The sequence below is a fragment of the Biomphalaria glabrata genome, chromosome 9 (genome assembly GCF_947242115.1).
Source record: "Biomphalaria glabrata chromosome 9, xgBioGlab47.1, whole genome shotgun sequence".
In the NCBI taxonomy this organism is placed as follows: domain Eukaryota; kingdom Metazoa; phylum Mollusca; class Gastropoda; family Planorbidae; genus Biomphalaria; species Biomphalaria glabrata.
In genome coordinates, this window is record NC_074719.1 from 8,741,991 (window position 1) to 8,768,543 (window position 26,553).

General features: G+C 34.4%; 3 protein-coding genes across 10 annotated transcripts in view; 1 reads left to right on the forward strand and 2 right to left on the reverse strand.

The window, feature by feature from the left end:
* The window catches only part of LOC106064651 (zinc finger protein 227-like), a 139,227-nt gene that overhangs the window by 97,811 nt on the left and 14,863 nt on the right, over positions 1-26,553 (forward strand). Inside the window, exons 1-3 of one of the 8 annotated variants that reach the window (XM_056041379.1) lie at positions 7,696-7,746; positions 18,887-18,906; positions 21,375-21,529. The exons of 3 other annotated variants lie outside the window; for them this stretch is intronic. Coding sequence is in view for 1 of the 5 variants with exons in the window: in XM_056041387.1 (XP_055897362.1) it covers positions 18,887-18,906; positions 21,375-21,384 (30 nt within the window). In the remaining 4 variants the exon portion in view is untranslated. Of the gene's footprint in view, positions 1-7,630; positions 7,747-15,169; positions 15,436-16,631; positions 16,724-18,886; positions 18,907-21,374; positions 21,530-26,553 lie in introns of those variants that run through there. 4 more of the 8 variants (XM_056041387.1, XM_056041375.1, XM_056041377.1 and 1 more) reach the window with 4 other exon arrangements.
* LOC106076524 (gastrula zinc finger protein xLCGF3.1-like) lies at positions 2,544-5,632 on the reverse strand. Its single transcript, XM_013237346.2, has one exon. It carries the CDS (start codon positions 5,152-5,154, stop codon positions 4,018-4,020), a length of 1,137 nt encoding a protein of 378 aa, XP_013092800.2. The 5' UTR covers positions 5,155-5,632; the 3' UTR covers positions 2,544-4,017.
* LOC106052595 (zinc finger protein 235-like) lies at positions 16,600-25,682 on the reverse strand. The gene is made up of 4 exons (XM_056041408.1): positions 25,509-25,682; positions 24,169-24,456; positions 20,549-20,737; positions 16,600-18,051 (listed from the first exon to the last, which is right to left on the reverse strand). The coding sequence occupies exons 2-4, from the start codon at positions 24,397-24,399 to the stop codon at positions 16,906-16,908; spliced, it is 1,566 nt and encodes a 521-aa protein (XP_055897383.1). The 5' UTR covers positions 24,400-24,456; positions 25,509-25,682; the 3' UTR covers positions 16,600-16,905.

Below are 26,553 nucleotides of genomic sequence, written 5' to 3' on the forward strand. Positions count from 1 at the left end.
AATCAGAGGCACCAAAAGATCCCGAAATTAAAATCAAATTCTTCGCCAGGATTCTTACTGGGAACTCGGTTCGGAAGCCAAGCGCCTTACCGCTCAGCCACCGCGCCTCGAAATAAAGAATAAACCATTTTAATTTTTTTTATTACAATTCCTGTGGCTCCATTAGGCTTACGTACACCCATAAGCTAATTACGTAACAAGGATTTCAGATGTCTTATAACTAAAAAAGATTTTCTACTAAATTAAATGCTTGTAAACATTGTGATCCTACCCAGCAATTGTTTTCGAAAATGTGCAAGGTTTCTGTAGACATCACGGCGTAGAAATTTATTGTCTGTATTGCTCGAAATTTCTCAAGCAGGGAAGTCCAGCTTAGTAAGTTACAGTTGGTGTCACTCTTCAGCGGCAATAGTAATAATTTCAAAATCTGCTGTTCTGTCCACTCATTTTGCGATTGTCATGCCACAAGGGCTGACAGCTTCAACTTTTTTTTTCAGGTCGATTTTATTCTATCACTGGTAGCAAGAATTTTGTATGCTTCATTTCTCTTCTTTAAATTTGAGCAACTCTGTAGCCTCCATGACAGCCGACTCACTTTCTTGACTTCTTGGTAAATATTTTAGTCAATCGCTTGCTTCTAGGCGTAACTTAGCAAACTTTTCTTAGCGGCTAAAACCAACAATGCCACCATATTTTTGTAATGGTTTGTTTTAGAAAGACTATAGATTAGAATGAATCCATCAAAGAAAAATTCTTAACATTGAGAAAATAAATTTTTCAACCTTTTCTTTTTTATTTCTACATTTTGTGCCGATGTTTAGGCGGGCCGGTCGGAACCACGTCGCGGGCCGGATCTGGCCCGCGGGCCGTAGTTTGGGCATCACTGTTCTATAATAATATTGAATAACATATATTTATTATATAGAGACTTCTGTAAGTGTATAACTACACAGTAGTAGTAAAAAAAAACAAAAAAACATACAATCCATAGATTTACTTAGATTTCTAGACATAGTGATCTACTTAGCCACGCAGCTCAATGCTATTTTATTATTTCTTATTGAATTTTTTAACTCTATATACTGATTTGATAAACTGAAAATCAGAACTCTCCTGGTGTGCAGAAAAATGTTTAAATAAGGCTTTTTTTATATCTGCAAATTGAATGACCAGTAATTGCTTTTAAATAAAGCTCAAGTATTCTAAACACTTAATTTTTGACATTTTACTGTCTAAGCAAATAGTCTACATAAAAATATAAGATATAAACTGTAATTCCTCAGGCTACTTAATTGTATCAAAGAAACATCATTCACATATATTTGTCATCAATTTCATTATCTGTACCGGTATGTAGCGTACTAGTTGGTAACTCCGCAGTGATGCGAAAATCCTTTTCTTTGATATTTAAATGGTCTCTCAGAGTTATGAAAAAAAGTGTTGGTGTTTTGTTTTTTTCCACATCAATTAGAAGACTCCTTTATCCCTTTATTCCATACAAATGTCTTGAAAATAATGAACCAGGTGGTGGTGTTTCAAACGCGAAGTGACAGAAATTCCTTTCCCACATATGTGTCATTTAGGGCTTACATGGTCTTTCATCATAATAAATCAACTGGTGCTGTTTGAAATAGGAGGAATGGTGGGTGAGAGATAAAGTGATTGCCTTCTGAAACGGGGTCCCTGGTTCGAATCCTGGTGAAGACAGGTATTTTTAATTTCGGGATATTTGAGTCCACCAACTGTAATGGGCACCCGTCGTTAGTTGGGGAAAAGTATAAAGGCGGTTGGTCGTTGTGCTGGCCTCATTACATCCTCATAAACAGTAGGCAACTGAACCAGATGACCTTTACAATGATCTGTCCTACAGGCCACAAGGTATGAAAGAAAACTGTACTTTACTTTTTTTTTTTAAAACCAAGCAATGTTGTTTCGAATGTGGGGCACTAGAGAATATTTTTCCACATATGTCACATTTCAATGTTTTTTCACCAGTATGAACTAAACTTCGTGTTTTTTCAAATAACTAGTCGAAGAAAAACCTTTCTGACATATTTGACATTTAAATGTTGTTTTTTTAACCAGTATGAATCAGTTAGTGTTGATTCAAATCACTAGACTTAGAAAATACTTTCTGACATATTTAACAATTTAACCAGTGATTCCCAAAGTGGTCTATATAGACCCCCTGGTTGTCTATGAAGACTTCCAAGGAGTTTACGAAAGTGAAAAAAATAAATTGGGGGGGGGGGTCTATGAAATGTCCACGGGGGGTCTACGATAATAGGTTTCATTTCAGCAGGTCCCGACTATACTTTTTACTTCCCATTCTTTCAGACAATACTATTATTTGTATCTTAGTTAATCCTTTCAATATTTATCTTGCTATTGTAACGTATATGTGTGTTGCTGGTCACTCAGGTGTAGAATCGGGCATTACTATCAATGTGTCGCGTATGCCTTAGAATGCTGGGTTCATGTGTCCACTCAACTAGTAACAATCATGAATAGTATGCAACGACTGGAGTCCATCTTTAGAAGACAACTGTAAGGTTTATTCAATAATACTGCAGCTTCATAATAGTTACACAAAGATAATTCAATTTGAAATATAATTATAAACTTCGATAATATGTACCCAGCTCTAAGTACAAAAACCAACAACTACTAGAACTATGTGTACCGACTCAGATCCCATGAGTGTCTCTCTCAACTGACCTAAAAGCTACAAGTGACTAAAAGTCCATTTAGTCATTCTTACTTCCTCTTTCTATCTCAGATGATTCACGTGCCTTTCCTCTTCTTGACCAAAGGTGAGCATATAACAGGCAATGTCAAGCGAGACTGTGACACTATTCAAACGAAAAATTATAGTATTTAATTCCAATACTTATTTAAATAGATTAATATCGTCTGCATGTAACTAATGTTTAACAAAATGAAGGTAAACTGTACAGCGCTGATTATTTAAAATAAATGGCTTCATTCCTTCTTTGTCAAACAAGCGGTTGCCTAAGCGCCTATTTATGACGATATATAACAAGTTACGCTGGCAGACCATCTGAGACAATGCCACCATGACAAAATAAATAGCCTAAACATTTGAAAAACGTTCAAACACTCAATGATAAAAAAAAGACCAACAAAATCTCTCTTCGACATCATATAGACGAGATAATGGTTTGTGAGAGTCTTACAATATCTCTGATACCTAAAACTTTAGATTTTACAAGCCATTGTTGTTTTAAAAACTGTTTTGCACAGACCTACATTTAATATTACTAAAAGAATTTCTTTGAGTAAAAAATCCAGTTCAGGGGCACATCGGTGGCATGAGTCATTAAAAAAGAGAGCTTCTTATGTAATTTTTTGCAAACAAAATAGATACAGTTTGGAATCAGAGGCTCTGACAGGGTGTAGCGCTGTCTGCTACAATCTGCCTATGGGTTGCTAACTCCTTATTTTTCCTCAGGGGTAACACACGAAACCATTACCATGTTTGGGGATAGTTGCAATGCAGCAGAGTTTTGAATTCAGTTTTCATTTTGCTAAGTGGATAGCAAGCTTTCTGGTTTAGAACTCATATTCGCCCCTTCTGCCGTTAATGATTTGCCGTTAATGAAAACAGTTCTTCGGACTAAATATTTGAGCCACACATTAGACAATTATAGGAGAAACAGATCTTTGCAAAAACTTTAACAATGATATAGGTTAGGTAAATTAATTAATATTTATTGTTTGAAGGACTGCTTCAGAGAACAACAAACATAATAAGATTTGTAATGGATGATAACCATAAACCTGCAAAGAAAAATCAACATTTCCAGTGTGTTAGGTGATTCCAGCATATTAATTAATTAATTGTTATTTTAATTGGTTTAAATTTGAATTTTATCAATAAAAAAGATCTCTATAACTTAATATGTAGCTTTAAATTACTTTTTCACTCCTCAGCTCACTACAGGTAGAAATTTTATTCTTTTTAAATGCTGATGAATTTAAAAACAAAAATTTAAGTTAACCTGTGGGTCTACCAAAAACCAGAAAACATGACAGGGGGGCTATGGGACAAAAACGTTTGGGAACCACTGATTTAAATGTTTTTTCACCAGTATGAACAAGTTGGTGTTGTTTCAAATGATGAAACCGAGAAAACCCTTTCTGACATATTTGACATATAAATGGTTTTTCACCAGTATGAAGTAGTTGGTGTTGTTTCAAACTACTAGCATAAGAAAATCCTTTCTGACATATTTGACATTTAAATGGTTTTTCACCAGTATGAACCAGTTGGTGTTGTTTCAAACTACTAGCGTAAGAAAATCCTTTCTGACATATTTGACATTTAAATGTTTTTTCACCAGTATGAACCAGTTGGTGTTGTTTCAAACTACTAGTGTAAGAAAATCCTTTTGGACAAATTTGACATTTAAATGTTTTTTCACCAGTATGAACAAGTTGGTGTTTTTTCAAATAATCAGAATGAGTAAATCCTTTCTGACATATTTGACATTTGAATAGTTTTTCACTAGTATGAACTAGTAGGTGTTTTTTCATAGATGAAAAATTAGATAATCCTTTTCCACATGTGTCACATTTAAATGGTTTTTCACCAGTATGAACTAGCTGGTGTTGTTTCAAAGATGAAAAATAAGATAATCCTTTTCCACAAGTGTCACATTTAAATGGTTGTTCACCAGTATGAATCAGTTGGTGTTGTTTCAAATAACTAGATGAAGAAAAACCTTTGTGACATATTTGACATTTAAATGGTTGTTCACCAGTATGAATCAGTTTGTGTTGTTTCAAATAACTAGATGAAGAAAATCCTTTTTGACATATTTGACATTTATTTGTTTTTTCATCAGTATGAGTCTGTTGGTGTTTCTTCAAATCAGAAGAACGAGAAAATCCTTTCTGACATATTTGACATTTATTTGTTTTTTCACCAGCATGAATCAACTCATGATTTTGTAATATTTTAGAGCTAGAAAATCCTTTTTGACAAATTTGGCAAGTGAAAAGTTTATTTAATTGATGATTATCTGTGCAAGTAGATTTCTTGATCTTATCTGAAACAATTTCATTGGATAGGCTTGATTCCATATGATCATGCATTGCATTTGTTGAAGTCATTTCTTCTTCTTGCCTCATGTTTTTTATCTATTGGAAAAAAAAATTAAATTTGAATATGCACGATTTAAAATTATATTAGTTCAAAAAAACAACAACCAAAACAGCCACTTATAAACAGAAAGGGTAAAAGCTGTTTAAACATGGTTTTGAATTAGAAGGAGATTATTGATTTTCATTACTGCAATTCCAAACTATAAGACAGAATCTGTTTTATACAATTTTTTCAAACTAAAAAAGTTTGTGAGCAGCCAAGTGTGAATGATGATTATGATTATTCATGATATGTTTAAGGAAACAAAATCATTACCTAGATTAAAATGTACCCTGTGTTATGATGTAATCAGATAAATCTTTAGAGTAGTAAACTTTATTACAGATGAGTAGCAAAACAAGACTCCTGTGGGGGTGCCTAAGGGGGTGCGAGAGCATCCTCATTGCACTGTGTGGAGTTGTAAAAAAGCTCCCACAACCTTGTCACAATCCAGGCGCTGTTCCTCAAGGGGCCATTACATAAATGGCGTGTTTGGCGTGTGTTTTATGATCAGATAGGACTAATGTCTGTGTTTATAACTCTTACCACTACCTCTGGCTCCACCTCTCTTGGAGGGAGGATAGGTCGAGTGTAACTAGATCACGAACGTCTTTGTTAAACGTTACGTAGCACCTGTTAAACTATCATGTTTCACAATCTGAAATTTACTTTGCATAGAGTGGGGAACAAAAGCCAATGTATAAAGAAACAGATAAGAAGCATATACACTACTATTTAGATAATTTATGCATCTTTACTTTCGGAGTTCATTAAAAAAAACAACAACTCCTCACCTATTACACTAAATTTGTTTAAGATATGTAGTTGTTGGGGGGGGGGGGTAGCGACTCCACCTACCAACCCTTCTCTTCACATGGATCCACTAGCGCCCATGTATTACATTCCGTTACGGAGTCCAAAGCTAGTTTTTCTCTCCCGCCGTACCGTACAGGTGGCGATTGTCTCCGTTTATTCTTACGTACCTTTAAACCCTCGCTGCGCCGGCCGTCACACGCGATCTTTGTCTTTATGGCAGAACTAGGTGTGGTGTAACATCACCTTCCCCTGCTCGGAGCTTCGCCGGCGCCGTGGTCATATTAGGTCATCTACTGCTAGGATCGCTGGTATGCTCATAAAGGGAGAAGGGCAAGGTACGGTGTTTTACTTGGTCAAAATTTATCCTTCTTCGCTTTCTTTGTCGGTTCATTTCACCGACATGCAGTTCAACTGAGGTCTAGTCGGATGAGACTAAGACTGAAACGTGACGCAACATAAACGATGTCACAATCAAAACTCTCTTGGTTGTATCCTCTAATGTCGGCCAGCTTCTACAGATAGTTATGTACGACAAAAACTCCCGTGGTTGGATCATATCGTGTCGGCTGGCAGTCTATAAGTAGTTACATTAAGAAGTAGTTACGTATGACAAATACACTCTGATTGTCATAGAGTCTAGTCCCCCTCCCCTATTTGGTCCACAGAAGTAGTGACATAGTATTTTTATCTTGAAGCTCTTTCATCTCATTAAAGAGACTTGATAAAGCCTTTGATTTTCATCGCCCCATCCCCATTTGGAGCCATCACAAGGTTACTAACTGTGATGCCATTGTAACATTTCCCGAATCTGTTATAAAAGGAGTTCCCTTCCACTCTTCAGTCCTATCATTACTTTCTCTACCTTGTTGTAGATATTGCTTGTTCTTATATTGTGCATTGTTTTTCATTCAATATGATTATAAGTTACCGTACATAATAAGAGAAGGATAAAGAACTTGTACTTATAGCTACCATATTTTTTTAAACAGCAGCATATGGAGCTGATGAAAAAAGATACAACATGGGCCACAACTGCAGAAATGCTTGCAGCTGCTACACTACTGCAAAGAGACACCTATACATTCTCACCAAACCACAACAAAACAAAATACTCATGGCTATTATTAAAACCTTTATTTCATGATGCAAACACATACATACTATCTCACACAGACAACCATATATGCTGCAACATAACACTATTGCATACAAATGGTAATCACTTTGATGTGGTTGTACCACAAGAGGCCACATGTAACTGTTTTTTGCCAAATCCACTGCTTGGAGTATGATGCTTTAGCCTAAATTTTTACGTGTTGATTAATATTTCATCTTACAATCTATTCAGATTAGATCTATTTGGCTATTTGATTTTTTTCTTGCATGCTTTTAATATCTTAAATAACATTTAATGTCTATTATTTTCATGTATTTAAAGTCAGGGTACAGGTATCTATTTATTTAATTACTTTTATTTTGCCAATAAAAGATATTTTGTTAGGCTTAGAGTTATTTGTTTATTTTTCTATTAATTTTTTTGTTTGTTGTTATTACTTAAACTACATGATTTTAATTTCGATTTTTAGTTATTTTTCAAAGTACAAAAGATTGTTTGCATTTTAAATGAATTTTAATATTAGATTTAATAGCTGCTAGAAAGAAAGACAAAGCAGCAACAGAAAAAAGTTGGCAAGTAATTCAAGGGAGATAGTCTAGTACTAAGCCTTAAAACTAAAATGGCGTATTTCCAATGACAATATATGGTAATAAGAAATAAAACTTAAAAATATATTTTAAAAACTATTTATCTCCGAGGAAATCAAATTACATATTTGTAATCTTCTTTTTTTTTCTGCATATTCTGAAAATATAACCGAAACCTAATTTAGCGTATAACTATTCTAGAAGCTATCACATCTAGATTCTAGATGATCTAAATCTAGTTATTCTAGTATCATTATATTATATATACTAGTGAACTAGTCTTACTAGTCTATAATCTAGATCTAGAGCAGTGATTCCCAAAGTGGTCTATATAGACCCCCAGGGGTCTACGAAGACTTCCAGGGGGTCTACGAAAGTAAAAAAATAAATTGGGGGTCTATGAGAGGTCCACGGGGGTCTACGATAATAGATTTCATTTAAAGCAGATCATTTTAATTTTTACATTCATTTAATGTAATTATTTTATACAGTAATATATGATTTTTATCTTGGTAAATCATTTACATATATATCCTGCTAATCAAACCAAAGAATTGTCTCAATACTTATTTAAAAATTTTAATTTTGTCTACATGTAACAAATGTTTAACAAAAAGAAATGTACACTGTCCAGCGTTGATTTTATTTAAAACTGGGATTCATTCCTTCCTTGTCAAACAAGCGGTTGCCTAAGTGACTTTTTTAAAATAATGATACCAAACCAATGGCTAGAGGATAATCTGAGATAATGTCACCCTGACAAAATAGTTAAAGATTTTAAAATTTTCTAGCACTCAAAGATAAAGTTAAGAATAGACCCACACAATCTCACTTCAACATCATATATATAGAGAGAAGTTGTTGGTTTGTGAGCGTCTTCCAATATCTCTTTACTTATAGCAAAATACGGAAACATAGGTAAAACATTGATTTTACCAGCCGTTGTAGTTGTGAAAACTGTTTTACACACACCTACATCTGATATTATTAAAAGAATTTCTTTAAGCAAAAATACAGTTCAAGGGCACATCGGTGGCATGAGTTATCAAATTAAAAGCTTCTTATGTGATTCTTTGCTAAGGAAATATATACAGTTTGGGATCAGTTTGGGACCAGTGGCATCACAGGCTCTGATGGGGTGTAGCGCTGTGTGCTGTAAACTGCCTAGGGGTCGCCAGCTCCTTATTTTTCCTCAGGGTTGACCCACGACAGCTTTCCCATGTTTGGGAATAGTTGCAAGGCAGCAGATTTTTAAATTAAGTTTTCCTTCTGCTATGTGGCTAATGAGCTCTTCCTGCTTGAAGCCTACTGGCTAAGGCGCCAGTTACTCGCCTTCGCCCCTTCTCCTTTAGTGAAAACAGTTCGGCGGACACGTGAAAGATACACGAGAAACTCTTTGCGAAAACTTTTACAATGATACTTAAAACAAATTAAATAATATTTATTGTTTGAATGTCTTCTTCATAGAATGTATGAAACATGACATCCATAGGAACAGATGATAAGCCAGGGTAAAAAAACATTTCCAGTGTGTTTGATGATTCCAGCAATACATATTTAATTGGTTAAATTTGAATTTTATCAATAAAAATGAGTTATTATTTAATACTTTATATGCATTTAAATTGCATTTTCACTCTTCAAATCACTAAAATTATAAATTAGTTTTAAAATAAATTGCAAAAAAAAATGAATATAAGTTAAGCAAGGGTCTACCAAAAAGCAGAAAACATGGCAAGGGGTCTACGAGACAAAAAAGTTTGGGAACCACTGATGTAGACAAAATTAAGCTATTTAAATAAGTATTGAAGTGAAATACAACATATTTTTGTTTCAATAGAAGGATATTTATTGAAAGGATAAACTCAGGTACAAATCATACATTAGTGTAGAAAATAATTACATTAATGGGATCTTAAAAATAAAGTCACGACCTGCTTAATGAAATCCATTAACGTAGACCCCTCTGGATATCTCATAGACCCCCAATTTATTTTTACACTTTCGTAGACCCCTTGGAAGTCTTTGTAGACCCCTGGGGATTTATATAGACCACTTTAGGAATCACTGGTTTATACACTTATGGGTAGTATTACAGGAATGGTGGGGGATGGAGAGAGTTTGGTTAAGAAAAAGGGATAGTCCCGAGTGTCACTAATTACAATTTCGACACAGCTGCAAATTATGACTACGCCCATGAACACGCCAGTGATCCAAACAGTAGCTAACATAATAGAGCCACGGTGCCGGCGAAGCTCCAAACAGGGAGAGATGATTACATCCGAAGCAGGCCGTTTTGGCGCGAAGGTCGTTTTGGCGCGAGCCGTTTTGGCGACGGGACGTTTTGGCGCGAAATACATTATGTACGTTTATTGTATTATTTCTTTTAAAAGAATTATTCATATCTATGTTTTACATGAGTGTTTGTGTTAAGACATATTTTTCACGTACTAAATGTAAATGTGTGTTTGTTTTTCACATCATTTTCTTTAATAAACATTTTGGCTTGTGTATGTGTGTTTATTAAGAGGTACACTTTTATTTTCAAAGAAGTTTTTAAAGATATTACTTTAAAATTAAAAACCAAAATCGCGTGAGAGAGGGGAGGGCTGGAGGAAAGAGTATATACAAGGAGTGAAATGTGAGCAGAAGAGGGGGGGGGCGGGATAGGTGTCACATGTAATGACCATTCCCAAGGAGGTGATCGCCAGACTCATGACGCCAACGACCAGTGCTCGGTGCTGGTCTTGTCTTCATTTGTTTAACTCTACCTGCTTCAATGCGAGATGTGTCACCCAAATCACGCCTACCCAATTTCTCAAAATATATCTTTTCACATTAGAGTTTGTACTGACCACATTCCGTGTCTTGATCTTTACTATGTGTGCAGTTATTGTCGTCATTCAGCGTAATAGAGCTTTAGATATTAACATGGTTTTTGTTATATTTAAGTGTGACACTTAGCTAGTTCGTATATTACACTAATGTCAAATAAAAAAAATCTTTTGGAAAGAAATCCAAAATGTCATCCAGTGCGATTAGCAGAACTCACATATAGCATGTCATTACCATTCAGGAATCTGACTTATTATAGGCCTATATTCATGAAATAGGCAAAACCTTTATAATTAAAAAAAAACAACAATTCGCTGAACGGTGTTAGAATTCATACTATACATACAATATTATCATAGAGTGAAATAAACATTGTTATAAAAGCTACGTGATTATTAAATTATCGTCAAATGATATCTCGCGCCAAAACGTCCCGTCGCCAAAACGGCGGCGCCAAAACGTCACGTACCGGATTACATCACACCCAGTTCTGCCATGAAGTCAACGATCGTGTGTCTCGGCGCGTGTTTAACTAGAAAAACTTTCGCCATTTCATTCTATTATATTTTTAACTGAAAACCTGTGGTATTCTATATAAACAATGGAACTCTCTGTTTTTGAAAAGTTTAATGCAGACCACTCTAAGTATGAAGTATCGATGGCAGCCTGGTGTTGTGTAATACCGGTATTAGAGATTTAACAATAATTACACAACAAACTTAAATACCAAAGATAGCGGACACAAGTATTTCTTCTTCTGTACGTGAGAAATATGTCTGAACACAAACGCTCATACAAAACATAAAAAATGCAGAAGTCTTTTTAAAGAAATAATACAATGAACGTGCATAATGTATTTCGCGCCAAAACGTCCCTTGCGCCAAAACGACCTTCGCGACGAAACGGCGTCGCCAAAACGGCCTGCTTCGCGTGAGAAGAAACGGAGATTATCGCCACCTGTACCATATGCAACGTACGGCGGGAGAGAAAAAATGGCTGGGGGCTTAGTTACAGAATGTAATACATGGGCACTAGTGGTTCTATGAAAAGAGAGGGTGTGCGGTAGGTGGAATCACCCTCCCCCCTTAACAACACGTTAAACAAAATAAGTGTAATTGGGAAGCATTTTTTTTTGGAAGGGGGGGGGGGACTCCTCAAATAATAATTGATAAATTAAATAAATAGAAGTATACATGTGTCTTATTTCTTCTCGCGTTCAAAAAATCTGGTTAATGCTGATGACATTATCCTTTGGTCAATCGGGAAGAAAACTGACCAACTGCAGGCAGCACTACGAGCAGACCTCCATACCATCTCTCTACCCTACGCAAAATGAAAGATTCAGATCAAAGTTTCCCAGACGACCTATTCCCTGTTCAGCCCAGGAATCGACATTATTAAAGTCCCATTCGAGCTCCAACTCGGTGGGCTGCGACTCCAACGTGAAATCACGCCCAATTATCGAGGTGTCACCCTAGGTAGAAAATTGTAAATGCACCACCACCTCCAGACGTTGAAAGAAAAAGTTAGTGCTACTCAGAAAAATAGCAAACACAAAGTGGGACGCCAGGGATGACATACTACGCGCACTGTACCTAGGAGCCTTCAGCTCACAAACGAGTACAGCCCTAGAGCTCAAATATTAAGAGAGTTACACGTTTTTCTCAGTTTCTTTTTTGGCCTTCCAAACTATAAGACTCCTGGAGATGAAACCTTAGTAAAATCATTCATGTGCTGATAGAGAACACGCTCAATTGTTTTCAAACGTTGTCAAATAATGTTTTGATGTTATTAACTAGTGCCGAATGTTGCATTTTATTATGTTTCAAAAAGGGAGGTAAAAAAACACACACAAAATGTGCATTTTCAAAAGTTAGTAACAAAAAAAAAAAAAAAAAAAAGAAACATGTATGTCAAAATGTGGAGAATTTATAGACCTACAAAAATAAATTATTATAGATACTATTTTATTACAATATTTCGCTGTACATATAAAATAATATACAATCGTTTACTAAAACTCTAAAATAAGTTAAACTTTAATCAGCTAAACGTATGACAATAGTATAGGCTAGTAATAAAAACAAATTATATACCATATTTTAGATCATTCTCACATCTTCTATAACAGTGATGCCCAACGTTATACGGCCTGCGGGCCATTTTAATTTCCGACACTCGTGTCGCGGGCCACATTAACAAAAGATACACAAATATGAAATAGAGAATAGTTGCGATAGACCTTGCAATCTATAGGGCAAATGATGTTAAGGTCATCTATTTGTTTCTTTGACCCATGGTTAACCAGGGTTTCATGTAGCCAGCACACGACCAACTGCCTTTACTTTCCCCAACGAATAGGGTGGAATCAGAGGCACCAAAAGATCCCGAAATTAAAATCAAATTCTTCGCCAGGATTCTTACTGGGAACTCGGTTCGGAAGCCAAGCGCCTTACCGCTCAGCCACCGCGCCTCGAAATAAAGAATAAACCATTTTAATTTTTTTTATTACAATTCCTGTGGCTCCATTAGGCTTACGTACACCCATAAGCTAATTACGTAACAAGGATTTCAGATGTCTTATAACTAAAAAAGATTTTCTACTAAATTAAATGCTTGTAAACATTGTGATCCTACCCAGCAATTGTTTTCGAAAATGTGCAAGGTTTCTGTAGACATCACGGCGTAGAAATTTATTGTCTGTATTGCTCGAAATTTCTCAAGCAGGGAAGTCCAGCTTAGTAAGTTACAGTTGGTGTCACTCTTCAGCGGCAATAGTAATAATTTCAAAATCTGCTGTTCTGTCCACTCATTTTGCGATTGTCATGCCACAAGGGCTGACAGCTTCAACTTTTTTTTTCAGGTCGATTTTATTCTATCACTGGTAGCAAGAATTTTGTATGCTTCATTTCTCTTCTTTAAATTTGAGCAACTCTGTAGCCTCCATGACAGCCGACTCACTTTCTTGACTTCTTGGTAAATATTTTAGTCAATCGCTTGCTTCTAGGCGTAACTTAGCAAACTTTTCTTAGCGGCTAAAACCAACAATGCCACCATATTTTTGTAATGGTTTGTTTTAGAAAGACTATAGATTAGAATGAATCCATCAAAGAAAAATTCTTAACATTGAGAAAATAAATTTTTCAACCTTTTCTTTTTTATTTCTACATTTTGTGCCGATGTTTAGGCGGGCCGGTCGGAACCACGTCGCGGGCCGGATCTGGCCCGCGGGCCGTAGTTTGGGCATCACTGTTCTATAATAATATTGAATAACATATATTTATTATATAGAGACTTCTGTAAGTGTATAACTACACAGTAGTAGTAAAAAAAAACAAAAAAACATACAATCCATAGATTTACTTAGATTTCTAGACATAGTGATCTACTTAGCCACGCAGCTCAATGCTATTTTATTATTTCTTATTGAATTTTTTAACTCTATATACTGATTTGATAAACTGAAAATCAGAACTCTCCTGGTGTGCAGAAAAATGTTTAAATAAGGCTTTTTTTATATCTGCAAATTGAATGACCAGTAATTGCTTTTAAATAAAGCTCAAGTATTCTAAACACTTAATTTTTGACATTTTACTGTCTAAGCAAATAGTCTACATAAAAATATAAGATATAAACTGTAATTCCTCAGGCTACTTAATTGTATCAAAGAAACATCATTCACATATATTTGTCATCAATTTCATTATCTGTACCGGTATGTAGCGTACTAGTTGGTAACTCCGCAGTGATGCGAAAATCCTTTTCTTTGATATTTAAATGGTCTCTCAGAGTTATGAAAAAAAGTGTTGGTGTTTTGTTTTTTTCCACATCAATTAGAAGACTCCTTTATCCCTTTATTCCATACAAATGTCTTGAAAATAATGAACCAGGTGGTGGTGTTTCAAACGTGAAGTGACAGAAATTCCTTTCCCACATATGTGTCATTTAGGGCTTACATGGTCTTTCATCATAATAAATCAACTGGTGCTGTTTGAAATAGGAGGAATGGTGGGTGAGAGATAAAGTGATTGCCTTCTGAAACGGGGTCCCTGGTTCGAATCCTGGTGAAGACAGGTATTTTTAATTTCGGGATATTTGAGTCCACCAACTGTAATGGGCACCCGTCGTTAGTTGGGGAAAAGTATAAAGGCGGTTGGTCGTTGTGCTGGCCTCATTACATCCTCATAAACAGTAGGCAACTGAACCAGATGACCTTTACAATGATCTGTCCTACAGGCCACAAGGTATGAAAGAAAACTGTACTTTACTTTTTTTTTTTAAAACCAAGCAATGTTGTTTCGAATGTGGGGCACTAGAGAATATTTTTCCACATATGTCACATTTCAATGTTTTTTCACCAGTATGAACTAAACTTCGTGTTTTTTCAAATAACTAGTCGAAGAAAAACCTTTCTGACATATTTGACATTTAAATGTTGTTTTTTTAACCAGTATGAATCAGTTAGTGTTGATTCAAATCACTAGACTTAGAAAATACTTTCTGACATATTTAACAATTTAACCAGTGATTCCCAAAGTGGTCTATATAGACCCCCTGGTTGTCTATGAAGACTTCCAAGGAGTTTACGAAAGTGAAAAAAATAAATTGGGGGGGGGGGTCTATGAAATGTCCACGGGGGGTCTACGATAATAGGTTTCATTTCAGCAGGTCCCGACTATACTTTTTACTTCCCATTCTTTCAGACAATACTATTATTTGTATCTTAGTTAATCCTTTCAATATTTATCTTGCTATTGTAACGTATATGTGTGTTGCTGGTCACTCAGGTGTAGAATCGGGCATTACTATCAATGTGTCGCGTATGCCTTAGAATGCTGGGTTCATGTGTCCACTCAACTAGTAACAATCATGAATAGTATGCAACGACTGGAGTCCATCTTTAGAAGACAACTGTAAGGTTTATTCAATAATACTGCAGCTTCATAATAGTTACACAAAGATAATTCAATTTGAAATATAATTATAAACTTCGATAATATGTACCCAGCTCTAAGTACAAAAACCAACAACTACTAGAACTATGTGTACCGACTCAGATCCCATGAGTGTCTCTCTCAACTGACCTAAAAGCTACAAGTGACTAAAAGTCCATTTAGTCATTCTTACTTCCTCTTTCTATCTCAGATGATTCACGTGCCTTTCCTCTTCTTGACCAAAGGTGAGCATATAACAGGCAATGTCAAGCGAGACTGTGACACTATTCAAACGAAAAATTATAGTATTTAATTCCAATACTTATTTAAATAGATTAATATCGTCTGCATGTAACTAATGTTTAACAAAATGAAGGTAAACTGTACAGCGCTGATTATTTAAAATAAATGGCTTCATTCCTTCTTTGTCAAACAAGCGGTTGCCTAAGCGCCTATTTATGACGATATATAACAAGTTACGCTGGCAGACCATCTGAGACAATGCCACCATGACAAAATAAATAGCCTAAACATTTGAAAAACGTTCAAACACTCAATGATAAAAAAAAGACCAACAAAATCTCTCTTCGACATCATATAGACGAGATAATGGTTTGTGAGAGTCTTACAATATCTCTGATACCTAAAACTTTAGATTTTACAAGCCATTGTTGTTTTAAAAACTGTTTTGCACAGACCTACATTTAATATTACTAAAAGAATTTCTTTGAGTAAAAAATCCAGTTCAGGGGCACATCGGTGGCATGAGTCATTAAAAAAGAGAGCTTCTTATGTAATTTTTTGCAAACAAAATAGATACAGTTTGGAATCAGAGGCTCTGACAGGGTGTAGCGCTGTCTGCTACAATCTGCCTATGGGTTGCTAACTCCTTATTTTTCCTCAGGGGTAACACACGAAACCATTACCATGTTTGGGGATAGTTGCAATGCAGCAGAGTTTTGAATTCAGTTTTCATTTTGCTAAGTGGATAGCAAGCTTTCTGGTTTAGAACTCATATTCGCCCCTTCTGCCGTTAATGATTTGCCGTTAATGAAAACAGTTCTTCGGACTAAATATTTGAGCCACACATTAGACAATTATAGGAGAAACAGATCTTTGCAAAAACTTTAACAATGATATAGGTTAGGTAAATTAATTAATATTTATTGTTTGAAGGACTGCTTCAGAGAACAACAAACATAATAAGATTTGTAATGGATGATAACCATAAACCTGCAAAGAAAAATCAACATTTCCAGTGTGTTAGGTGATTCCAGCATATTAATTAATTAATTGTTATTTTAATTGGTTTAAATTTGAATTTTATCAATAAAAAAGATCTCTATAACTTAATATGTAGCTTTAAATTACTTTTTCACTCCTCAGCTCACTACAGGTAGAAATTTTATTCTTTTTAAATGCTGATGAATTTAAAAAAAAAAATTTAAGTTAACCTGTGGGTCTACCAAAAACCAGAAAACATGACAGGGGGGCTATGGGACAAAAACGTTTGGGAACCACTGATTTAAATGTTTTTTCACCAGTATGAACAAGTTGGTGTTGTTTCAAATGATGAAACCGAGAAAACCCTTTCTGACATATTTGACATATAAATGGTTTTTCACCAGTATGAAGTAGTTGGTGTTGTTTCAAACTACTAGCATAAGAAAATCCTTTCTGACATATTTGACATTTAAATGGTTTTTCACCAGTATGAACCAGTTGGTGTTGTTTCAAACTACTAGCGTAAGAAAATCCTTTCTGACATATTTGACATTTAAATGTTTTTTCACCAGTATGAACCAGTTGGTGTTGTTTCAAACTACTAGTGTAAGAAAATCCTTTTGGACAAATTTGACATTTAAATGTTTTTTCACCAGTATGAACAAGTTGGTGTTTTTTCAAATAATCAGAATGAGTAAATCCTTTCTGACATATTTGACATTTGAATAGTTTTTCACTAGTATGAACTAGTAGGTGTTTTTTCATAGATGAAAAATTAGATAATCCTTTTCCACATGTGTCACATTTAAATGGTTTTTCACCAGTATGAACTAGCTGGTGTTGTTTCAAAGATGAAAAATAAGATAATCCTTTTCCACAAGTGTCACATTTAAATGGTTGTTCACCAGTATGAATCAGTTGGTGTTGTTTCAAATAACTAGATGAAGAAAAACCTTTGTGACATATTTGACATTTAAATGGTTGTTCACCAGTATGAATCAGTTTGTGTTGTTTCAAATAACTAGATGAAGAAAATCCTTTTTGACATATTTGACATTTATTTGTTTTTTCATCAGTATGAGTCTGTTGGTGTTTCTTCAAATCAGAAGAACGAGAAAATCCTTTCTGACATATTTGACATTTATTTGTTTTTTCACCAGCATGAATCAACTCATGATTTTGTAATATTTTAGAGCTAGAAAATCCTTTTTGACAAATTTGGCAAGTGAAAAGTTTATTTAATTGATGATTATCTGTGCAAGTAGATTTCTTGATCTTATCTGAAACAATTTCATTGGATAGGCTTGATTCCATATGATCATGCATTGCATTTGTTGAAGTCATTTCTTCTTCTTGCCTCATGTTTTTTATCTATTGGAAAAAAAAATTAAATTTGAATATGCACGATTTAAAATTATATTAGTTCAAAAAAACAACAACCAAAACAGCCACTTATAAACAGAAAGGGTAAAAGCTGTTTAAACATGGTTTTGAATTAGAAGGAGATTATTGATTTTCATTACTGCAATTCCAAACTATAAGACAGAATCTGTTTTATACAATTTTTTCAAACTAAAAAAGTTTGTGAGCAGCCAAGTGTGAATGATGATTATGATTATTCATGATATGTTTAAGGAAACAAAATCATTACCTAGATTAAAATGTACCCTGTGTTATGATGTAATCAGATAAATCTTTAGAGTAGTAAACTTTATTACAGATGAGTAGCAAAACAAGACTCCTGTGGGGGTGCCTAAGGGGGTGCGAGAGCATCCTCATTGCACTGTGTGGAGTTGTAAAAAAGCTCCCACAACCTTGTCACAATCCAGGCGCTGTTCCTCAAGGGGCCATTACATAAATGGCGTGTCCCGCACAGTTAGCCTGGTATAGAAAAGGAAAATGGCGGGGGTTTTAGTGTACGCAGTCTCTTGCCGCGAGTCTGACCACCCGTCAGACAGAACAGTGTACACTGTTCTCATTCAGGCCGGTGAGAGGGAACTCTTGTTCATTTTTGCTGTCCTAGAGTTCCAAGAGCCGAAGGCTCAACTCTACCTGACAGTTTAAAAAGAAGAATGAAGAAGAAACTATCACTACATGTATGTACACAGAAAAGATTTAAGATGATTTAGCTAGTTTGTTTTTTTTTGTTTCTAAAATCATACCTACAGTTTTATTTATTATGTCTTGTTTTTGTTTCTAATTTCAGATATACATCTTAGTCATTTTGTGAGTCATTAGTTTTTTTAATTCATCTAAATACAGCATAGTTATTTTGTGTTTTTCTTTTTAATTCTTATATACAGTTTAGTTATTTTAAATTTTTATTAAATTAAAATACACAGCTTAGTTTTTTTGTGGGGTTCTTTTGTTCTAAATTCATACATACAGTTTAGTTATTTTGTGTTGTTTTTTTTTTCTAAATTCATACATACAGTTTAGTTAATTTGTGTTTTTTTTTTCTTTCTAAATTCATACATACAGTTTAGTTAATTTGGTGCTAGAAGTATTGATGATAATTTAGAAAATAAAAATAAAACCTTATTTCCATTACTACAGTATACTTAGTATAGTATACAATCTCCTCCCCCAACCCTACCCATAAAAAAAGTTTAATAAAGGTTTGCAAGCAATCTATGAAAGGTCAGTTTATTAAGACCTTATAATGACATGCTATTAAATCATAAAGAGTAAGCACTTGTTAGTTAAAATTAACCAATGAGTGAAAGAGGTCAAGAAATCTGTTGTGAATGTTAGTTTCTAGAAGGTGATAGATAAAAAGAAATATTTGGAACAGAAACTCCTATAAGGTGATATATAAGAGAAATATTTGGTACTGAAGTTTCTAGGAATATAGAAAAGATGATTTAAAAGGTATAAATTAGGGAAATGTTGGTAAGTTGAAGTCCTTTGGTTGCTGCAGGTCTTCGAGCAGGTGCAGGTCCATGAGTGTTTTTTTTTAGAGTCAAGTTAAAGATAGAAAGTTCAGTTGTTTAAGAATAAAGTTGAATCAGTATAAATTTGTCTCTGTACAAAGTTGTATCAGTGTAAATTTGTAATAGTTAACTACTGTGTAACTAAGAAATATTAATGGTTGTATAATTTCATAAAATTGACAACAAATTTTTATTAAGTTAATGCTGAATTGAGAATTAATGTGTTTGAAGAAGTTATTTTTTTTTTATAAATTTTTAAATTGTGTTTTAATTATTTTAAATTTCCATGACAAAAGGATTCTGTTTGAACCTTTGAATATATATAAAGATATTTTGTAAACATTTTGACATTTTTGAGGTTTTGGCTTATCAACTCAATTTAGGTCTTGTCATGCCCAAATAATTCCCTCTAATATCCTGGTATCTGGAGCAATCAAGGAGGATATGTTCCATGCTTAGATAACAGTCACAGTACTATTCTCTCTTCAGCACAAAAGAGGGTGTGATGTATGTGTGGTCAATCCTAAGTTTGGACACACTCGTGTCACGCCTTGTAGGACATAAATGTGGACTGCAACCTGACATAGGCCACAATCTGTCTTAGCTTGTTGTGGGTATTGTAGCATGGAAACATGCAATACAGAATTAATAGTAATCTTGTTTATTAAAAAAAAAACTTTTAAGCTAACCTTTATAGATGACTTCCTAAATGCATTGCTGTTATAAATTAAGGGATATTTCTTTATATAAAAGGGTCCCCTTTCTGACCTTGTGATTTATAGAGCTGAAGATGTTAAGGTTAATGGTTAACAAGGGTGTCATAGAGCAAGCACAACGAACAAGCTCTTTAATTTTTCCCTATTAATGTCAGGGACACATTAGATCTGGGTGAACTAAGAAGCCCCCTAAAGATTAAAAAAAACCCACTCTTTCACCTCGCTCAATGGCAGTTCTAGGAGAGGTATGTGTCCAGTCAGTTTTAAGTTTGGCAAAATGATGGGCACTGGGTAAAAGTTTCTGTCTGCCTTCTTTGACATAGCCAGTAGTCTTGATGCTAAGGACAATGGGTCATCACTTTCAGTAGTACAAGACATTTTTATCTCCTGCTTAAGAACATCATTTGCCTGTAAGAGAAAGAAATTTTATTCATCAAATTGCAAAATACATTAAATATTTATGATATAGATCAGATACTATAATTGTAAACAATTTTTTTTTTACACTAAATAACGAATCTGTACTCCATTCATCATAAATGAGCACTATTTAATATCACAAAATTAGTTCATAAATTATTGTTAACACTAAAAAAAATTAGTTCATAAATTATTGTTAACACTAAAAGCTTATAAAATGTTTTGTTTCTTCATTTAAAATTAGCTGGGTTTTGACTACTGAAACTACAGTTTATGTATAAAGTTCATATTTCAATCATTACTTCTTGATAGTCTTAGTTCAAATATTTGTATGCATTTTCCTACCAAAGAGTTTGCAGTATTAGTAAATCAATCCAGATGGATTTTGAACATAGTTTTAAGCTTGTCATTTCAAATTCATATTTCTATCCAATATAACTTCCTTCACCTTTATCTATCCCTTAGTCTGTCAAACTGTTGGGGCACCACACAAGATCTGTTGACCCTCTTTCTCCATTCCTCTCTGTCTTTTGCCTTGGATAGAATTGCTTTCAATGATATGCATGTTCATCCTTTTATGTTGTTTTTCCGTCACTATCTCTCTGTCTCTTCTTTTTCCTGGTAGTATTCCCTGAAGGATGGTCTTTGCAAGTCCTGAAGATCTTATGACATGGCCTTTGAGTTTAAGTTTGCATCTTTGACAGAAGTTACCAGGTCATTGAGGGCTCCAATTGCTGTATTAATCCTGTTTCTAATTTCTTCATTGCTGATGCTGGCTTTGTAAGTGATACCTAGGCACTGGCAGATCTGGGGGGAGGGGCGTTAGGTGCGGTCACCTTCCTCCTGTTGGCCGACTCCCCTCCCAAAGGGAAGGGGGGGGGGGACAAATTTTAGTATAGATATCACACAATTTTAATACAAATTTATTACTTATGTTAAAAATATATACTAATTATTTATATTTCAACCTATTTTTTAGATTATTTTGCCCCCCCCCCCCCCCACTAGTATGAAGGTCGATATGGTGGGATCGGGAGGAGGGCTATGGCATCAACCCCCCCTTCCCATAAATTTGTAGTGGAGGGGCGGTCCAATTTATTAGTAGAAATCACAGCTTGCTAACAGAATCAATTAAATATCTATATGAATAAAAGTTGTTATTGGTATTTTAACCAATCTTTATATTATGTCGTTCCCCTGGTGGCCGATTGTGGGGGGGGGGGGGGGGGGGGGAATACATCTACTGCCCTTCCCACCTAAACCCTTTCAGTGGGGGGGGGGGGGGGGGGGGGGGGGAAAGAACGGTCCTACTTTTATGGAGAAATCATAGTTTGTGAACAAAATTAGTTGAATTAATTTATAAATTTTATATTATGTCGCTTCCCTTCTGGTATTTTGGTATTTTGTCAGATTCGGTGGGGGTAAGGCCGATTGCATGTACTGCACTCTCCACTCTAGCCCTCTGAGTGGGGGGGGGGAGGGGGGCGGCCCTATTTTAATGGAGAAATCTCAAATTTTATGATTAGTAAATATAAAATGAAAAAGGGTTGTACCAGGTGGGAGGGGCGGTACATGCCATCACCTTCCCCCCATCGGACAAACCAATACTTGTCTTTTTGTAATATAGTTAAGAAATTACAAAATAAAAATAAATCTGTCACTAATATAATTTTTATATGCTAAAAATTACATTCTTAAATCGAGTCGCCCCATCCCTATTCTTTAATGCAAAATGCTATCATTAGCAGAAATTATAAAAAGGAGCAAGGATTAATCATTTTCACTCTACCGCCCCTCCCCTTTCCAGACAGAGTTTATGTCATTTCACATGAATTTATCATAATTATTTTAAGAAAGAATTTGCTTTGGAAAAGTTATAATTCAAACGAAAATTTTCAGTATAAGGGTCACGATTGAGATGAGTTCTAAACCAAGATAATGTTTAACTAGTCGCCTTTTTCCAACCTTTACTCAATCTGATATTTCTCTAGTTAATTAAATTTGGGACTATAAACTCACAATTTATGCTTGAATTTTATTGAATATAATTTATCAAATAATTTTTTTTTCTACGGCGATCCTCAAAGCCTTAATCTGAAGATGTGGGGTATCTTATCTTTTCAAGGAGCAAATCGGTTTTATTTACAATGTATTAAGGGCCTATAAATTCATATTAGAATATTTTTCAACATTATTTAAACGGTCCTTTATAATAGGATAAATAAAGAGCTTTAGGTCATTCAGTGAAGAATGCAAGAAAATGCTTTTGGCATCGGGGCTTCATCCCAAAACTCACTGAAAAATATTAAGCTGTAGATGTCAGGAGAATGCGTTATGCAGTGAAGAATGCAAGAAAACGCTTTTGGCGTTGGGGCTTTGCCCCAAACCCCACTGATAAATGATGAGCTGTAGATGTCAGGAGAATGCGTTTCTGCAGTGAAAAATGCAAGAAAACGCTTTTGGCATCCGGTCATCGCCCCGAACCCCACTGGGGAAGCTTACAGTGCTCCCACAGACCCCAAGCTTGCAAGAGAAAGGCCTCAACATTACTGGGTTTTTTTTTTTTGAGGGGGGGGGGGTGTTGGTTTGAGAAGCACTGCTTTATTTTATTCTCATATATATGATGTACGCACGTTTATGCATAGGGTTAGGGTTTACTGGGCATTAGTGTTAGGGTTAGGAAAAAAATCACCCCTCCCCCCACTCCAAAGTTCTGGATCTGCTAGTGTACCTAGGATCTTTCTTTAGCATCTCAATTCCATTGCTAGGATGCTTCTCTCGAGATCTGCAGTCAGTTTCCAAGATTCGCAGGCATATAACAATGTTGACGTGATAAGAGAACTCATCAGTCTGATTTTAGTGTCCAGGGCTATGTCTTTGTTTTTACATTTTGTTTTGAGTTTTACAAGGGCTGCTGTGGGCTTTGCATTTCTGATCAGAAGTTTAGGTGATTCGCCTTGGTCCTAAACATTTTACCATTGTAGTCATTGGATACCTTTACCCTAACTGGTGACCTTAGTAGTTCAGTAGTTCCATGTTAACACCATAGTGCGCTGAAATCTGAGGCGGCCATGAACAAATGATAGCTTTAGTTTTAATATCAGTTTCTCGCTTCTAGACTGTCTGCTGATCAAGGCTATAGAGCCCAGTGTGAACTTCAAATGCAAGAAGAATTGATCGCTTTCTAGCTTAGTAAATTAACACTAAGATAAAAACCAATGAAATATGAGATTAATGAAAGGACTGCCCAGTATAGATGATGAATGAATACTGTAAGATTTCTCTGTATGTAATACTAGCTTTACTCTAGCTTTCTGTTATTTTTACTCATTGTGTATATTTCTAGATCTAAAACTGGTATGAACAGAATTAACTATATTATTAAATGTATTACCTACTATATACTAGACATAAAATACCTGATGTCCCGGGATTTCATTATAAGTTTGACCATGGTAGTAGTTTTCAAATGGCTGCATAGGAGAAGTTACTTCATCTCCTTCAGTCTTTTCAATTTTTACATGTGACAATTTCATGTCTTGTAGTTCACATGACTGTTTTATCAAACATATTTCATTAAGACTTTCTTTCTTCTCATGTTTTATTACATTGCCCAGGTCAAGACTGCACTCATGCTCTATATCAGCCATCTTGCTTTGATTACTTTACTTTATCTTTTGTCTTGGTTTAGAACAAAATTAATTTTTCTGCAAATAAAGATAAACGTAAATGTAATATGAACAATATTTAAAACATTCTTAAAAACTTAACACTAACACTATACACTAAACATAATGTTTGCAAAACATTAGATTGTACTGTGCTAAGTCCAGTGACGCATTACTGACATATTACTGTACTGATACTTATCTAGGTCTAAGCTATTTTGAGATTTAAGGCCGTTTATAAATCCAGATATTATTTATTTGGGGTAGAGCCTAATAAGCTATGGTAGCCAATAGATAATCCCACCCTCCTCAAGCCATTGGAATACACAACAGTTAACGACAACGTGGTTGACCTAAAAACAAAACATGCGAGGCTCTACATATCTTTAGTGGTTGTGACCTAATTAGCTATTGATGGCTCTTCCCCCTTTCGCCTCAACATTATTCTTACTACAACATGAACAATGTTTTGGGGTTGTGTTGATGGCCTGGTTTACACCTATGTGTTGCGCTATCGCTAACCCTTTTTTGATGTGTGTTAGTCTGGTGGCTACGCTTGGATCGAGTCTTGAAATTTAAATTGTTACTTTGCACTGAAAATGTGCGAATGTTGGAAAGTGGAATTGTGTAAGAAGAAAGCCAGTGAAAGTGGGTGTAGGCAGAATAAGAGAGTGTTTGTGTGTTATCATTTGTGATGACATTATTATAAAATCTCATTTTATCTGTTTCAAAGGAGTGTTTTTGTAGCGCATTATGAGCTTTATGGCAAAAAAAAAAAAGTTAATTTTATAGACCCAGTGGCAGTGTCACAAGTCTAGATCGAGAAGCACAACTGACTCTTTACCTGCCAAAGACATTTTAATTTTAAATAAAATACATTTTATCTACTTTCTATACCTCCCCCTTCTCTTCACATCAAGCACATGAGCTAGGTATTGGTTTATAACACATAATTCAGAATTTAATAGAATGGGGCATCTGAAAAAAAAAAAAGCACAACTGGATATAATCATTATTTTGGCTTTTGCTGGTTGTATAATATTAAAATTAAATATATCTCTACAACTGCGTTATAATGATAATAGTAATACCAATACTATAGCATCCAAGTAGAGTCTATAGATTCTAGATCTATGTGTCATAAAATCAAAATATTTCCAACCATACTAAATTTATCATTGTATGACAAGTGGAAGGTGAGATATTAATTTTTATTTGAGAGGGGAAAAGTCTTGATTTTTGAGATCCATGTCATTTCTGTTCACTACCGGAAATTGAATCAAACTGGGAAATAGGTCAACAGTATTTTTTTGATTGTGCTTCCAATTGAGCTAATTTTGTAACAAGAATGAACCTCATTTTTTTTTTTTTTTTGAGTTTCTTTTTATTGCATGTAACATTGAATTAATTTTGAATGTATGGATAGGATTATTAATTATATTTAAAGAAAAAAAGTATACTCTTAATGAATATATAATAAAACACTTTTTGGATTTGAAAAATTACTTAAGTGTGTTAAAAAGTCATTTTTAAAGAATTAAATCTTAAAAGAGAAATAAATAATGTTACGGTATTTTAGTGTCTGGTATCTTTACTTTTTAAGTATGAATTAATTATTATGCTGAAAATATTATTAAAAAAAATGAAAAGTAATGCTTTGATTTCAAGTAATTTTTGATGCATGAAAATGTGAATAATTTTTACATATATCTGCAACACTATTTAATGAAGAACATAATGGGTATCATCAAAATACTAAATACATTCTAAATATTATATTTCTAATGCATGATTTTATTTTTTAAAAATGTCTAAATATTCTATTTTATAGGTTGGTTATTAATTAATGTAGATTAATTTTTTTTGATTCCAACAAATGTTTGTTTTTTTTTTTTTAATAAAATTTACAATTATCACTTTAACATTAGCAAATTAATCAAATAAAATTTAAATACATTTAGAGAGAAGTAAAATAATATCACAATTAAAGAATAAATATAATCTCAGCATCATCCTCCTAATTTTTCAATAAAATATTGCGAATGTCGCAGATTCTTAGATTATTTGCTTTTGTAAACAATATATTTTCTTTCATCAAAACATGTGTTTGAAGATTAGGCACACCATTGTCTTTCA

What these genes read in the sequence shown, in the direction of transcription:
- LOC106076524 (XM_013237346.2), bottom strand. Translation starts at nt 5,154, where the DNA reads ATGAGGCAAGAAGAAGAAATGACTTCAACAAATGCAATGCATGATCAT.
- LOC106052595 (XM_056041408.1), bottom strand. Translation starts at nt 24,399, where the DNA reads ATGGCTGATATAGAGCATGAGTGCAGTCTTGACCTGGGCAATGTAATA. An exon ending in ATGAAATCCCGGGACATCAG is followed by an intron (nt 20,738 to 24,168) that starts GTATTTTATGTC and finishes TTTCTCTTACAG; the next exon opens with GCAAATGATGTTCTTAAGCA. An exon ending in TAGAACTGCCATTGAGCGAG is followed by an intron (nt 18,052 to 20,548) that starts GTGAAAGAGTGG and finishes TTTTTCCAATAG; the next exon opens with ATAAAAAACATGAGGCAAGA.